The 15,007-nt window shown below is 40.0% G+C and overlaps 1 protein-coding gene across 1 annotated transcript; it reads right to left on the minus strand.

The window, feature by feature from the left end:
• Positions 1-6,536: 6,536 nt before the first annotated feature.
• LOC118576277 (olfactory receptor 7A17-like) lies at positions 6,537-7,556 on the minus strand. The gene has a single exon (XM_036176590.1). It carries the CDS (start codon positions 7,532-7,534, stop codon positions 6,575-6,577), a length of 960 nt encoding a protein of 319 aa, XP_036032483.1. The 5' UTR covers positions 7,535-7,556; the 3' UTR covers positions 6,537-6,574.
• Positions 7,557-15,007: the final 7,451 nt, after the last annotated feature.

Below are 15,007 nucleotides of genomic sequence, written 5' to 3' on the forward strand. Positions count from 1 at the left end.
TGCCATGTCCCTCTGATTTATCCATGTAGAATTATTGATATGCTCCTCCAGACCAGCTTGTGGTAGTTTTTGCTTGTCTGAGTTTTGTTTTGTTCTGTTTTAAGTAATCATTTTATATTAATTTAGCAGGATGTGTGTGTGTGTTGTGGGGTGTGTGTGTGTGTGTGTGTGTGTGTGTGTGCAACTGCACTTGCCAGAGCCCATACATAGATATCAGAGAACAATTGTCTAGATTCAGTTATTTTCTAACTGCCTTGTGGGCTCCAGGAATTGAACTCAAATTCCCAGGCTTGAGGCTTGGCAGCAAGCACTTTTGTCTTCTGAGTTATCTCATGAGCCATTTGATTCCATTTGACTTAGTTTGGTTTCAGACATGGTCTCACCCTGTGGTACAGGCTACCATTGAAATTGTTATACTATTCCTTTTTCAGCTGTTAAAGACCCAAAATTACATTCCTGCACCAGCATGCCCAGCTTACCCATAATTATTACCCACCAGCATGCCCATAATTTCTTTTGATAGTCATTGGCAAATAGCATTTTGTCAGGACTATGATGATTTCTGGTCCCAGCAATGATATTTAAAGATCCCTGTTGGCTTGTCTCTATACACCATTATGTCAAAGACCATTTGACATTTGTCATTGGTAATTGGGAAATTGGTTTTTTTTTCCCTTTAGACACAGGGCCTCATGTTCAATTCAGCAGCACATGGCCTAAAATGGGAATGCAATAGGCAAGCCCTATAATCGAGGCTGCCTGGAATGCAGGTATAAGCCAGTATACCTGTCTTAAAAAATGTTTGTTAATTTCAGTAGAATTTTCATTTGAGACTAAACTTGGATGTGTTTACTTGGGAAATTTGTGTTTCTTTTCCTTTCTTTTTTAAACACTTTCATTAAATTTGTTCTTTCATAATTTCACATGCTTCTAAAGTACATTCTGATTACAGTAACCCCTGTACCCTTTCAATACTCCCTCTCATCCCTAATAATGCCCCCTCCTTACACTCATAACCCTTGTTCCTTACATTTACCTTTTATTTATTTTGTTCTTTCTTGAGGTCCATTGAGTCTAACTGGGACCATGCGTTTTGAACTTTCCTCCCCCAGAGTTCATCAGTAGACAATAATTTTGCAAAGAAAGGCAGAATCCCATGCCCCCTTCTCTTATCTGTGACCAACTGTTGAAAGTCTGTCTTCTGTAGAACTAGTGTATATAGCTGGAGCTGTTATGGAGTCATAACTGCTTCATGCCTAGAAGACATCATTTCACAGCACTTCTCCCTATAATTTCCCTCTTACAGCCCTTTAGGTTCTAATGAAGCTAAAAGCTTTTTAGTTTCTAGCTGAAGCTAACCCAGAACTCAGTAGCCAAAGATGACCATGAACACGGATCCTTCCACTTCTACCTCCTGAGTGTTGGGATGGGGTTGTGGGCATGTTATGCTATGTGTATCTTCTGTTGTTGGTATTGTTGTTTGTTTGCCTTTGTATTTCTTTTACTTAGGCTGTCAAATTTAAACAATAGACTTAAATTTTGAGCATTTGGTTTATAAAGCTTAATGACAACAAAAACAATTAAACTGTTACAAAATTGTGACAAGTTTTCAACTAAACAATTTGCCCCTGCCTTAAATACCTATACCTATCTCAGCACATCATTAATTATGCAGAAAAGAAAATGTGATAGATGTTCTCTTAATTTCATGATGCAGAGTTAGCAATCCAAATGCTTTAAATATGTACAGGTATACAGGTATACGTCATTATCCTTTAATCAATATATATATATATTTTTTTGTGGAGCTGAGGATCAAACCCAGGGCCTTGTGCTTGCTAGGCAAGCACTCTACCAGTGAGCTAAATTCCCAACCCCTTAATCAATAATTTAAAAGGGGGAATCTTAAGCAGTGTGTGCTTAGTAGAACAAGGGTACTAAAGTCAGTCACACTTAGCGAAGCTTGGGTTACATTTTCTAATAGAAGAAAGCAAAAAAGGTTATACACAGACATCAGAGAAGGGGAATTAACTTTAGATGGTACATTACTTTTTCAATAAACTGAGTAAATAATCCCAATGTAGAAATGGAACAGAATGATTATAATTTAGAGTTATAGCGAAGCAATACATAGGACTTCTGCCATGGCCAAGTGGATAAAGGGACTTGCTGCAAATCTCAGAGACCTGAGAACTCCAGTGGATCCTGTTGTAGAAGGGGAGAGCTGATTACATAAAGTCATCCTCTGACTTTTATACATGCACTATGATGCATATGTGTACACACCAAAATAAATAAATCATTGAACAAATGCATTTTTACTGTTTTTTTATTTATTTATTTATTTATTTATTTATTTATTTATTGGTTTTCAAGACAGTACTCTGTGTTACACCTCTGGCGGTTCTGGAACTCACTTTGTAGACCAGAGTGGCCTTAAACTCACAGAGATCTTCTTGCTTTTGCCTCCTGAGTGCTGGAATTAAAGGCATGTGTCACCACCACCTGGCTGAACAGTTGCTTTTTAAAAGTATTTATTTTATGTGTATGAATGTCTTCACTGTATATATGTCCATGCATGTCTGGTGCCCATAGAAGCAGAAGAGGATATTTAATCCCCTGGAACTATAGCTACAGATGGCTGTGAGCAGTATTGTGGTTGGCTGCTCTAAACTGAACACAGATTTTCTGGAGGAGCAATCAGTGCTTTTAACGACTGAACCAGCTCTCAAGTCAAAAATAATTGTATGTTGTAAGGCAAGATATCTACAGTTGTACAAAAGATCCTTGGTTCCACATGCAGACCCATAGTTGAATATGAACTTAAAAGAAGATACCAGAGCTCAAGGGGTATCCCCTCCACCTAACAATTACATTTTACAACATTTGTATTTTATCAGTCTATTTGATTTTAGCTTAGTTTCATATACATCTAAAGCTGACACTGTCACCAAATGTTAAAAAGAGTTGAGTTCAATGATCAAAGTCAGCTTCCAGTTATTTTGATACTTGTTTAGATGCCAGATTACAGTGTTTACAACTAGTCTATTATAAGAGTCAATTTCATATAATTAGGTTGCAATGTAAACACTGTGTGTATGACTTCCTTACAGGTGAGCAGGAAACACTGATCCTGTAAGTCATCAAAAGACTGTAAAATGAAGAGGTTCTCAAGAATCAAAGAAGTGCATAAGAATGATGATTTTCTCCAGTGCTGTGGAATAATCCTCTTGTACTCTGTAATGATTTGTCGCTCAAATTGGTTTAATAAAATTCTGGTTGGTCAGTAGCTAGGTAGGAAGTATAGGCAGGGTGACCAACCTGAGAATTCTGGGAAGGAGAGAGCAGATTTGGGGCCAGAATCCAGATGTCAAGGGAGCAGATGAATGTGACATGCTAATAAAGGTACCACCACATGGCAGAGCATAAATAGGGAATATGGATTAACTTAAAATGAAAGAGGTAGTTAGTAATAAACCTGAGCTATTGGTCAAGCATTTATAAGTAATATTAATCCTCTGAGTGGTTAAATTGGCTGGTGGGAAAGAACCATCCAATTACACTCCAGGCACAGCTTAGTTGGTTATCATGACTCAGATTAGATCAAAGGATAAATTTTATGTCCATCAATAGTAAGAGTCACATTTGCAGACAGCACAGGCATTTCCAGGCAACAGCAGAAAGTAATTTAATGAAGCAACATGAAATGCATTCAGCCAATCCTGAAACCCAGTGAGCACAAACTACTATCTTCATTGTTCAAAGAGTAGAAACAGAACATGAAAAAGAAACATTTACATAAATTTGTCTAATTATGTAAAGTTTGCTTTGTCATATTAAAGCCATCCATTGCTTTAAGGCCAAATCAAGTCAATCTATGTATTTTTCTCCATGTAACTCCAGTTGAAGTAATCAGCTTTTTTCAGTAACTACAGCATTCATCATGTGCTCTGCAATTGCCAAGGGACCTCAGTGAAAACATAAAATCCAATGTCCAGTAGAAAAGACACATGTATGTTAAAGTAGGCATGTGCATAATGAGAAGGTAAAGTGTGAAATAAAATCACAATGATGAATTAATGGTATAGGTCAGCACGGACCACATGCTCCATATACACGAGTCCCTGGGTTCAGTTCTCAAAGTGAAAAAAAAGAGACAAATAGAGGAGGGAGGGAGGTAGAAGAAAAGAAGGAACAAAAGAAGAGAAACAAAGAAAGGGAGAGAGTCTTGGAAGAAAGATGAAGACACATTCTAGAACTAAGAAAGTAGAGGATGAAGGTTCACAAGTTTGTGGTCAGCCTGGATCACTCAGTAGTCTATGTTTCAGAAATTAAAAAAATGAAAGAATGATGAAAGAACACATAAAACCTCATGGCTCAAATTTTAAAATGTATTTTATTATTTGAGTTTTTTGCATGTGTATACTATTTGTTTTGATCATATCCATGTCCCACTTTTCTCTCCAACTCCTCCTATATCCCCTTACTATGTCTCCCTCTGAAATATATGCCATGAAGAGTACAAGGGGTCAAGCCCCCAAACAGGAATAACCCTCTCTCTACTTGTAGCCACTACCTACTGATAGCTGCTTAGCTAGGAGTGGGAACCCATAAGCCTTTTACAACTACACACAGGACTATTAACTGGCTTGATCTTGTATAGGTAACTAGAGTCACTGTGGATCCATGATTGTAACAGTCATGCTATGTCCAGAAGACAAAGTTTCCCAGTGGTCCCTGCAACCTTTGTTTTTTTTTTTATTATTTTCTGCTCTCTCTTCTATAATGTTTTATGAGCCTGGGGAGGGTGCTTCATGTACCATGGTGCTATAAAATTAAATATATTATATATCTACCGCATTTACCAAATGGAATTGTGTCTACAGGAGTATCAAAACTTAAGAATATCCTTTAATGACTGGGGAAAAAATCTTAATATATATTTTCAAAAATAAGTCATTCTTCAGAATCCCACTAGTTCTCCAAAGGAAGAAGCAATTAATAGAGGTTTCTCATTCAAGGATGAGAATATGTTGAGGAAAGTAGGGAATGACAATAGATTACCACAAGGAACAAAAGAGAAAACCTTGAATAGTATGATAAAAGTGCTGTAAATCTTATCCATTTCTGTCATTGGGCGATCCCTATGTCTTTCCTAAGGTCCCATTTTCTAGGTAGCCTCCCTGGAGATGTGTAGCAGTCTAGTCATCTTGGTTTTACATATAATATCCTACCATGAGTGAGTACATACCATGTTTGTCCTTCTGAGTCTGGGTTACTTCACTCAGGATGATTTTTTCTAGATCCATCTATTTGCCTGCAAACCTCATGATGTCATTGTTTTTCTCTGCAGAGTAGTACTCCATTGTGTATATGTACCATATTTTCTTTATCCATTCTTCAGTTGAAGGGCATCTAGGTTGTTTCCAGGTTCTGGCTATTACAAACAATGCTGATATGAACATAGCTGAGCAAATGCCCTTGTGGTATGATTGAGCATTCCTTGGGTATATGCCCAAGAGTGCTACAGCTGGATCTTGGGGGAGATGGATTCCCAATTTTCTAAGGAAACGTCATATTAATTTCCAAAGTGGCTGTACAAGCTTGCATTCCCACCAGCAGTGGAGAACATGAACAACCTGGACGACAGTGGGAGTAATGAAGGGCAAGGTTTAAGGGAAAGAAAGCTTAGGGGAGCAGGAGATGCCAGCTGGATCAAGAACAGAAAGGGAGAATGAGGAATTACAGACCATGATAAATGAAGACCACATGAGAACAGGAATAGGCAAAGTGCTGGAGAGGTCCCTAGAAATCCACAATGATACATCCTCTGTAGAGTGCTGGCAATGGTTGAGAGAAAGCCAGATCTGACCTAGTCTGGTGATCAGATGGCTAAACACCCTAACAGTCGTCTTGGAACTCTCATCCAATAACTGATGGAAGTGGATACAGAGATCCTTGGCCAGGCCCCAGGTAGAGCTCCAGGAATCCAATTGTCAAGAAAGAGGAGGGACTGTAAGAGTGTGAATTATTGAGACCAAGATTGGAAAAGCACAGGGACAAATAGCCAAATGAATGGAAGCACATAAATTATGAACCAAAGGCTGTGGAGCTCCCAGCTGGATCAGGCCCTCTGGATAAGTGAGACAATTGAATAGCTTGAACTGTGTGGGAGGCACCCAGGCTGTGGGACAGGGACCTGTCCTTAGTGCATGAGCTGGCTGTTTGGAACCTTGGGCTTACACAGGGACACTTTGCTCAGCCTGGAAGGAGGGGACTGGACCTGCCTGTACTGAATACACCAGGTTTAAATGAATCCCCAGGGGAGTCTTGGCCCTGGAGGAGATGGGAATGGAGGGGAGGGGCAGGGGGAAGGTGGGCACGGGGATGGGAGGGGGAGGACAGGGGGAACCCATAGCTGATGTGTAAAATTAAAACACAAATATAATAAATAACAAAAAAGTGCTGTAAAATACAGAGCAATTGTAGATTAAAGATTAAATTTTTGTTATTCAGTTTCATCAATGGACTGCAATGGATAATTTAAAACATTGACTACTAGAAAACAGACATGTTATGAAGGTGAATCGATTGGTCCTCTTCTAGTTATACTCCCTAACAGGATTTTTAGAGCTTTCTTTATGTCTTTGTTCCTCAGACTATAGATGAACGGGTTCAGCATAGGGGTAACGACAGTGTACATAAGTGAAGCCATTGCAGTGGCATGTGGGTTTTGGGTCACAGCAGAACTGAGGTACACTCCCAAGAGGGTGCAATAAAATAAAGAGACAACAGAGAGGTGAGATGCACATGTGGAAAATGCTTTGTACTTCCCCTGAACTGAGGAGATTGCACGTATCGAGGACACTATCCTGGAGTAAGAGTAGAGGATGCCAGAGAGGGGACCCACAGCCAGTAACATGGCTGCAATGTAAATCACCATGTCATTAAGAAAGACATCAGAACAGGCATGGTGTACCACCTGATTGAGTTCACAGAAAAAGTGAGGGATTTCCAAGTTAGTGCAGAATGATAGCTGTAGCGCCAAAAAGCTATGTAACAGGGAATTCAGGACACCTATGATCCAGCATGCTAGAATCAGCAATGCACAGCGTCTTGTGTTCATGATGATCATGTAATGCAGGGGGTGACAGATGGCCACATAGCGGTCATAGGCCATCACAGTCAGCAAAAAGATGTCTAGCCCTGAAAAAAGCAGTAGGAAGTACACCTGAGTGATGCAACCCGCATGGGTGATGACCTTGCTCTGTGTCTGTACATTCACCAGCATCTGGGGGACAGTGGTGGAGGTGAAGCAGATGTCCACAAAGGACAGATTGGAGAGGAAGAAGTACATGGGTGTATGAAGGTGGGAGTCCACAATGATGGCCATGATGATGAGTAGGTTGCCAAAAACAGTCACTAGGTACATGGAGAGGAAGAGTCCAAATATTAGAGGCTGAATCTGAGGTTGGTTCTCTGAAAATCCAAGAAGAAAGAATTCTGAAAGCTGAGTATCATTTCCTTGTTCCATATGTTTGATATGCCTACCAAAAGAAGAATTTGAGGACTCAGTCACCCATCAGTGTTCTGATATCAATGCTTCTTCTTTCCTTTCTTTCATCCTTCCTTCCTTTCATTTATATCATGGACCTCTGGACCCTTTTAGAGCAGCCCTTATATCCATGTATGTAAGGCTATCCATTGAGGCTGGGGCATAATCAACCTACCAGGAGCCACACCCCTGAAGAGAACTGACTCTTTTCAGCAGACATCACTGCACATGACTCCTCAGCTAGGGATGAGACCCTCTCATCCCTTCCCTCTTCATGGAGGCATGTTGATTGGTTTGAGCTTGTGCGGGTCATTTGAAAGCTACTATAGGTACTGTGAGTTCATTAGTTCACTTGCATTATCATGTCCAGAATCCACTATTTCACAAAGTCCTTCCTGTTCTTAGCACCTTACTATCTTCTTCCTTTTCCATGGTGTTCCCTGAGTCTAGTGGGGAGGCTTGTGCTGTAGAAGTCACATTTAGGGCTGAGTACACTGTAGACACTTATTCTCTACATTTTGACCACTTACAGATTTTTATATTATCCTCTGTCCACTGGAAAAAAGAAGCTTCTCTGATGGAAACTAACAACTTCACTGATTTATACATATACATATAAATATTCAGAAGAAAATGTGATGTTCATTTAACAAAACAATTGGTGTATTTTTTTTTTTTTAACAGAGCCCATGAATTCCACAACCAAAAGGTTCTTGGCCAGACAGCTTAGTAAAGCACTCTATACATTAAGCAACACTACAAGTCCAAACTTGTAGAGGCACACAATTTATTTATTTATTTCATATGAACTCCCCCCCCCAGGAGATTCTGAGTGTTGTTTCTGACTAGTAATGCCCATGTCATACTCAACCTCTGCCCAAAGTTCATATGTTAAATGAATTTTAGGATTGTGATATTCTCATGGCCCCTCTCCCTCAATTTTGGACCACCTTGATTATAGACATCTCTCTACCATGGTCTCTTTAGCAAACACACCTGGAGTGGAGACACTGATAAGTGTAGCTGTCAACCTTCATTAAAGAAGCTTAGTTTTAAAGTATGTAGAGAATATTACAGAAAGCTACAACTGGTCAAAATGCAGAAAACAGCTGCCTGTGGGTGCCCAACCCAAGAGAAACATTGAAAACTACCACACCCATGTCTTAAAGACCACCACGGGAAATGGGGGAGAAAGACTGTATAATCTAGAGGACTAGAGAGTTTGCTGTGTTTTCTAGACATGACAGGGAAGCAAATACCTGGTTATCTAAGTCCAAATGCTCAGCTTTAAAATCATACACATATAAGCGGCAATAAATAGGCTCAGCAGGTTATATACACATACACATACACATACACACAAACACACACACACACACACACACACACATAGATTCATATACACATACACAAAGCACAACAAAAATAAGAAAATAAGCCATAAATTTGAGAGGGAGTAGAGTAGGGACATAGCAGGAGTTGGTGAGAAGATTGGGGGAGAAGGAAATGATGTGATTATATTTTATTAAAAATAATCTTAAATAAAAACTTTAATTAGAAACACTTTGAAGCACTGAAGGAATAAAAGCTAAATGTGGCCAATGTCAAGATACTATCAGATAGTAAAGAAATGTGAAAACAAAATTATTACAATAAAACAATGGAGGTGAGGAATAAGCAAACTTATTAAAGTACTTGTTATATCAGATGCTATCAATGTTGTGTTCATAAACTTTACTTGACTATAAAAAACATCTGAGATAGTCGAATTATAAAAAGAAAGGCTTTATTTGCTCTCACAGTACCCAGTTCCTTGGCCCTGTGGCTTTGATCCTTCATGGAGGTAGCCCAACATGATTGGGGCACATGGTCAAACAGACACTCATCCTAGGGCTTGAGATATGACTTACTAGATAAGAATGCTTGCTGAGGACCTGTGTTCAGATGCTTTCATCCATATTTTTAAAAAGAAGCCAGGCTTGTGCCTATAAGCCCAGTGCTGTAGGAGAAAGAGGAATAAAATTGCTAGGACTTTAGGTGGACTAGAAAGCTCCAGATTCAGTGACAGAGCCCATAAGAGAGAAAAAGGAGAATGGTGATAAAGCAGGGCCCCCAAATTCCTCCACTGCACAAACACAGTGCTCCTGCTTACACATAAACACACATGTATATGTATATAATGCCCATAAAGTAAAAAGAGAAAGGGAGAAGGAAGGAAAAGAGGGAGGGAGCCAAGGAGGAAGAGAGGATAAAGAAAAGGGAGCAACAGAGAGGGAGAGAGAAAGAGAGACTACTACTCTATAGCCATAAAGAAAAATGGAAAAAGAAAGAGGCTGGGGTACAATAATGCCCAATCAGTTCATAGTCCAGTGACCTAAAGACTTCCACTAGGCCCTTCTCTTGCCATTCTACCACCTCCCAATAACAGTACTTGGGAACTAAGTTCTTAACACATAAACATTTGAGGGACACTCAATATGCACACCACAGCAAGTGGAATGCAGAAAAAGAAATGCAATGACAGGCAATATTTGATGGGGATGTTGTCTTTCATAGGTGCTCTGAGATCATTGGATAAGGTCAAATTCAGACACAGTCATCAAGGAAGACAGAATGCATCTGGGAGTGTTCATACACAGAACATCCACGCAAGGCTTCAAGGAAGGTATTTCTTGCAATTATTTAATTTGGACAAGGCAGGAAAACCAGTAAAAGTAATTAGTAGGAGGGTGAACAGCTATAAATGGTATAATGAAATCATAGACACATAAGCCAGGTGTGGTGGCAGACATCTATAATTTTGACTATCTCAGCAGGCTGAGGCAGAGCATGTCATAAGTACGAGAATTTGAAAATAGTGAGGACCCCCCCCCATCTTAAATTTACTTGCAAAGAAGTTTGGTATAGCTGTGAGACAGTGTTGCCTAGGTTGCACGAGGTTGTGGGTTCCAGCACCGGCATTAAAAAAAAAAAGACCTAAGAATCTTCATTGATACAGAAACTTCTGAACACAGGCATCGCCATGTTTGCACACTGACAAATTCACTCCATGGTTCATCCTTGAAATGAGGTGCTCCTGTCTTTGTTCTATAGACTGCTCTGGGTTCTGGCCTCTGTAATTTGCTCAACTCTTGAATAGATAGCCCTCAAGAGCCCTTTTTCTAAACCTGCTTTTACACTGCTAATTCCTTACGCGCACACACACACACACACACACACACACACACACACACACACACACACACGAGAGAGAGAGAGAGAGAGAGAGAGAGAGAGAGAGAGAGAGAGAGAGAGAGAGAGACAGAGAGAGAGAGACAGAGAGAGACAGAGAGACAGAGAGACAGAGAGCACACAGTGAAGGCTTCGTAAATACTGTGATGCATAGTGTTTTCTTTGAAACAACTTAGAATCACCTGGGCCAAACATCTTAACTGAAGAATTAACTAGATCGGGTCAGCCTGTGGGGGATTGTCTTGATTATCAGTTGATGTGGAAAGATGTGTCCATTGTGGATGGCACCATTTCCTAGACAGGGTGTTCTGAACTGTGTAAAAGAGGAGAAAGCCAGAGATTAGAGCCATTCATCACCCTTCATCTTGGACCGTGAAGTTGATGTGGCCAGCCCTTTTGAGCTCCTGTCAGTGCAACTTCCCTGCTGTAAAGGGCTGTAACAGGAACGCTAAGCTGGGTCAACCTGTTCCTCCTTTAAGCTTTTTTTTCTGAGTATTTTTATCTCAGAAATAGATATAAAACTTGGAAAAAGACCACTGAGACCACTGTCTGGCCACACTAGGCAAATTGTCACTGCCATATCATCTTTCTGTTTCATTAAGGCCATGCTCTCCCTTTTCTGTTCCAAGAAACATTTTATTGTTTGCATTAACTATACAACACCATGAATTTTATTGTAATATCTGCATTCATGTGTACAGTGTATTTCAGTATATCACCTAATCCCTTCCTTTAGACTTTTGAAGCCCCCTCCCATTACTCTAAATATTCTTCCTTCTACTTTTAGGACGTTAACGCTTTTTATTATATTGTTTTACTTATTCATTGATTAGTGTGTGTGTGTGTGTGTGTGTGTGTGTGTGTGTGTGTGTGTGTGTGTCTGTGTCTGTGTCTCTGTGTCTCTGTGTCTCTGTGTCTTTGTGTGTGTATGCTATATACATTTGCAGAAATCAGAAGTCAACCTGTGGTGGTCAGTCTGTATTCAGGTCATCAGTCTTGGCAGCAATTACTTCTATCTGCTGAGCCGTCTTTCTGTCCCATTTCCATGACTTATAAAAGTGGACTTTCCATATATGAGATGTTTATGTGATAGGTAAGCAACTTCTCACTAAAGAGGAGTAAGTAGATTTGATAGATTAAAACAATGAAATGAGCTGATTCCCATGAGACCAGGAAAAAAGTAGCTTCCTTAGTCGTACGGGATATTCTGCCTTCCTTTCTATCTCATGACATCCAGCAAATACAGTAAATGAGGAAAAGAATTTACCCCAAGTGAAAAGTAACATTTGCTATTATAGAGACATTTAATAGTACATACTTTAAGAAGAAAAACATAGCCAAGAGTATAAAACCACAATTCAAAAGAAGGACCAAGGTCAGTGATTATTAAATGTACCTCCCACCAAGCCAGACAGGCTGAGTTGACTGTCTGGGACTCACATGATGGAAGGGGAGAGACCATCCCTGCAAGGTGTCCTCTGACCTACACACACACACACACACACACATACTGCTATGGTAGCACTTGTGTGTGCACATGAAAAAGCCAATGACTATTTGCATAAATAGAAGAAACATGCAAAGAACTACTGTAATGGGGTGTTTACCAATAAAACAACAATAGGCTAAATTTCTCTTTGTCTATACCATGCTTGTTTGACCTACTAGTTTTATTTCTTGTGACAGCCGATCAGTGAATTGATGCCTTAACTTTCTCATGTATTGGCTTCTCATGTATTACTTCCTTGGCATTAAGGTTTTTTTTTTTTTTTTTTTTTTTTACTCTCCTTAGATACATTTGGTGAGTTCACTCAAATCTTTATTCTAGTGATAATATGAAAAGTATCCCTCAATAGAAGGGGTCATGGGCCCCTACTGCTTCTTGATGAAGTATGTGGATTCTGTGGGTAGGATGGGCTTTAGTTGTATAAGTTTTGATGATCCCACCAGACTACAGTGGATAGTACCAAAGTTGTGATCATGCAGACAGCTATGATTAAACTCATTCAATAATAGAACAAAACCCAAACACTTAAGTATGTGAAAGTGATTCCTAGTGAGAAGGGTTATCAGGGGAGGGAGACAGCAAAGAGCGAAGGAGAGTAAAGACTGTATTACACACATGTACAAAATTGTCAAGGAACAAATTTAGTCATTAAGGCATCTCCAGTGTTGATGCACAGACTCTTCCTCCACAACACTAGGGCAAATTTGTCCTATTACACGACAAAATCCTTTGTCTAATTGAACCCTCAAGACACCATGACAGCAAGCACTAAAATCATACTTCATCCCAGTTATAATTCTGGATACAAATTAGAAGAGGCTTAGTTTGCTACAATGACCTTTGTGTTTGTACAGAATGCATGATGTGTGTGTGTGCATACATGATGGGATATGTGCAAATAGTATGCATTGGATCTTTCTTAACAATATGACATTATATTGACCATAAAATTAAAACAGCATGGAGTCATTGTATGTAACTTAATGTACAATGCTCTGTGTATACATTCCATAATTTCCCAGGCCCATGAATGTAAGTTCTCATTTATACAGAACTATTTTATGAGTTCATAAAACCATCCTCTTTTATCAGCCTTCCAAAACTATCACTTTGAAATGAATTCTCACCCCAGTTACTGAGTTCAGTGGATTCTTCTCTTTCCAGCTTCATGAATCAATACCTCTCAGGACCAGCCGGAAAGCCTCCCTTGCATATCCCAGTCTTGGCTAGGTTAACTTTGCTCTCATGTACATTTTCTGTTTTTCTGTTTTCTGTCCTCTTGCTGCAAGAGCAGCAGAGGTCCAGGACTCACCTGGATTGACCTCTGGAAGGTAGATCTGTGCATCAATGCCCCAACTCCCCTCTGAATGGCTGATGATGGAGAATTGAAGCTGTACTTGGCACATGAAGCAGGACAGAGAGCAGTATTAATCCCCAGCCAGGGTCAGGACTTCAAAATGAGAAAATTAATGTGTAGCTCTAGTTTGCAAATCAGAAGGACTACACTGGGGAGACACTTAAAGTTGACAGCAACTTCTCCTTTGAGAATATTTTCCTCCTGTTATTCCAGCCCCTAAGCACATGATCTTCCCATGGGACATTGCTCTGCACAGAAGGAAAATTGTTCCTAAAGATTGCCTGTTCTTAGAAGAGTAGGTTAAAAACCCAGTCATGGTTCCTTCCCCATGAACTCTCCTGCTTTCACCTCCTCTCAGCTTACTTCATCCTGATTTAGGTTTCAACCAAAGTCTAAAACTATGAAAGTTGTGTTAAATATGTCTCAGGTCACCAAAGCATTGTATTCCATAGGTGGCTTCAGGAACGCACAGTTCTGTTCAACAACAAGGAGTGTTTCCCTTGGTGTGAGACCATGAGTCCTAAGTTAATTGACTTCATTTTTCCTTTGCCAAAATAGAGCGGGGTGTATCCCTGTTAGGCAAATACAAAAATTCCACTTTTGCCGTTATTTGTGAGACATCTTACAATTTCAAAATTAGTTACTTATTTCTTTAGGTTTTGAGCACACCCACTGACAAGTGTCATTAAGAAACTGGTTGCAAGTTTGCAAAAGTGAGCTTCAGATAGTTCTGTTCTATGTTGCAAGTTAGAAACCAGAGACAGCTGGACTTAGAGTAGAACTCTATAAACAAGTTGGTATTTTTCTTAAAATTTTTGTTATATAATAGTGTGTGTGTGTGTGTGTGTGTGTGTGTGTGTGTGTGTTTGCGCACACTCACACGTGCACACAGGCTTACTATGAAACATTTCTGCAAATAAGGAAGCACTTTTAGGAGTCATTTTTGTCTCCCCCCAACATGGGCTCTTGTTATCAGACTCACTTTGTCAAGCATGAGCCTTTGCAAACAACGATTTCACCAACTCCACTTCTACCTTTCTGCACTCGTGTCACTTATCAAATATGGTTTTATCTCTGAGGGTGGGGCCAAAGGTGATGCTCAGCACCGGACAGGCTCAAAAGAAGCTCTCATCCCCAAATCCCCACCCCACCAACCCAGCCTGTACTCCCAGCCCATCTCTATTGTCCATCCTCGGTCTCCCACCCTGTAAAGGAGGCAAGTCACAGGTCAGCACTGGGAGAGGGAGGAGTCCTGTCTAGATTAAGACTTTTCCAGCTTCAGTGTAAAGGGCTCTTTTGAGGATTTGTGGAAATGAAGGTTCTTATTTGCTGGATCTAGGATGGTCCCAGGGATTCT

Source organism: Onychomys torridus, unplaced genomic scaffold, assembly GCF_903995425.1.
Source record: "Onychomys torridus unplaced genomic scaffold, mOncTor1.1, whole genome shotgun sequence".
In the NCBI taxonomy this organism is placed as follows: Eukaryota; Metazoa; Chordata; class Mammalia; order Rodentia; family Cricetidae; genus Onychomys; species Onychomys torridus.

What these genes read in the sequence shown, in the direction of transcription:
- LOC118576277 (XM_036176590.1), bottom strand. Translation starts at nt 7,534, where the DNA reads ATGGAACAAGGAAATGATACTCAGCTTTCAGAATTCTTTCTTCTTGGA.